A 2,098-nucleotide genomic window follows, 5' to 3' on the forward strand; every position below is an offset into this window, starting at 1 on the left:
TTATGACAGCTTTTTTGTCCTATACACATTCTGTCAGCGGCCAAAATAAGCACTGGCTAAAACAGCCCCAGGGTCACTCCACGAGCTGGGACAGGACAGGAATGAGGCTTTTGGTTTGGGTTGTCGAGGTTTGGTGGGGGATTTTTTGTTTTTTTCCATTTTTGGCAAAAGCAGAGAGAATGTACAGTGCTTTATCTGAATAATGTTTGGACCATAAAAGGCTGCACAATCAACCCAGTTCAGGGAAAGAACAGTTCTGCCACTGGGAAATTTCCTGTAAACTCAAGAGAAAAAAATATTTCTTGGCTGGGCAGTAGAGGTGCAAGGAGTTTTTTAAAAAGGACAAAATGAAGTGTCAGTAGGAAAAGGGCGTGAGCTTCTTAACAACTTAATGACCAGAAAATGCTGTATTACTGGTTTTAACTGAATGCTGAACGGGCCACTGAATACCCAGTAAAATAAATTAATGAGGACACAGAATTCTGCAGGTTTCCTCTCACGTCTTTGACAACAGCAGCTTAAGACTACAGGGAGGCACAAACACAGCACGAACTTCAACTAATTTCAGCCTGTGTTACAAAACCTGTGTTATCAGATCAAGTGTTTCCAGAAGCTTAACATGTTTTATAGTGTGAAGTGCTAAATTTAAACAGAATTGTTATCCAAATTGGAATGGTTTTCAGTGATCAGAGTCCAGCTTGTCAGAGCTAACACACAAACTGAAACGGAACTGCATCCACGGCAGCTAAAACATTAGCTAGCAACATAATGGAATTAAGAGTATTTTAAATTTGCCTTCTTTTTTTCTTTTCTCGATTATAAAAACCGATTCACAATAATCTGTGACGCAAAATCAAGTACATCCTTCTAATATCTACATGCATGGACATGGTACATGTGCGTACAGGATATGTGCATACATATGGGGCTATTTTCTATATAAATAAATATTTATACCACATTTAACTTCTGTTAACCCAACAACTTCACTAAAGCTACACAGAGAATTTATAGAACGGTGTTTCCCGCGTAACCATCCTCAGAGCAGATCAGCCAGTGCCTGTCACTGGGATATCCCCAGTTGTGATACACCATGCCAACCTCTCGGCTCGTTAAACCAAAGCTTCTGTGACCATCTAATTTCACATAACGAAGAGGAAAAATGTGGTATAAATCTCAGGTAGCTAGAACAAAATTTACTTCCACGCTCATTTAGGTAATACCCAGTTCTGTGTTGCTCAGCAGAACGTAAATGATGAAGCTATCTCTAATTCCCAAAGAAAAGCTGCTATTTTTATTGCCTGTGGTGAGTTTCAATTTACGTACATGCCAAATAGGAACTGTCTTCGTGTCAGTCCCACAACAGCATGAGGAACTGCAGATTTCAGAGAAATCTCTCTCTGTACCACCGCTCAGGGGATGCTTCCTTCCTCCACTGAGGCGGTACAGCACCTGCACACACACATCCCTCCCGAGCCACCAGCCGCTCCACTGCTCTCAGAGATGAGGTTCAGAAACCCAGCGAAAACAGATGAGACATCTTCAGAAATAATGCAGTACTTTTACAGAGAAAAATGTTATACGGTCAACCTTTCTTTGAAAGCTTTCCAGGTATGAATGTACATGATTCTCATGAGTTTCGGGGGGGGTAACAAGAGATAAGAGCAAACAGCAACTAAAGAGTATGGAAAAATATGAGAAAAGTTTGCCTATGCGGACTATCCCGACTCCCTTCAGAGCTCACAAAAACTCGCTCCTTTCCCTTCTCTCCACGTGAGCCAGTGTACCCAGAGAGAGGGGAAGCACGAGCAGCCGAGAGGTTAAAGCAGGGTCTGCAAGTTCCTTCCTACAGTAGATCTTGGAAGACTGGATGCCCAGTCAACACCAGAGTCTTCTTACTTCTGCTGGTAATAACGGACACCAGGGACACGGTTCATTCTAGTCTGTTGAAAACAGGTCACCAGCAGACGGCAGAGGTGCCAGACCTCCTGTGACATTGGGCAGCAGGGACAGATCTGGAAGGCTCTGGATGTGGGACTTCAGCTCCTTGCGGACCTGGGTTACCCGAGCAAGCTTCTGTTTGTATTCCTGAGGGAAA

The 2,098-nt window shown here is 43.2% G+C and overlaps 1 protein-coding gene across 1 annotated transcript in view; it reads right to left on the bottom strand.

The window, feature by feature from the left end:
- Positions 1-1,541: 1,541 nt before the first annotated feature.
- Positions 1,542-2,098, bottom strand: part of RPRD1B (regulation of nuclear pre-mRNA domain containing 1B) — a gene marked incomplete at its 5' end in the record, with an annotated part of 19,319 nt that continues 18,762 nt past the window's right edge. The window contains one exon of the mRNA XM_010078173.1: positions 1,542-2,088. Coding sequence (XP_010076475.1) covers positions 1,939-2,088 — 150 coding nt within the window. The remainder of the gene's footprint in view (positions 2,089-2,098) is intronic.

The sequence above is a fragment of the Pterocles gutturalis genome, unplaced genomic scaffold, assembly GCF_000699245.1.
Source record: "Pterocles gutturalis isolate BGI_N339 unplaced genomic scaffold, ASM69924v1 scaffold34023, whole genome shotgun sequence".
In the NCBI taxonomy this organism is placed as follows: Eukaryota; Metazoa; Chordata; class Aves; order Pterocliformes; family Pteroclidae; genus Pterocles; species Pterocles gutturalis.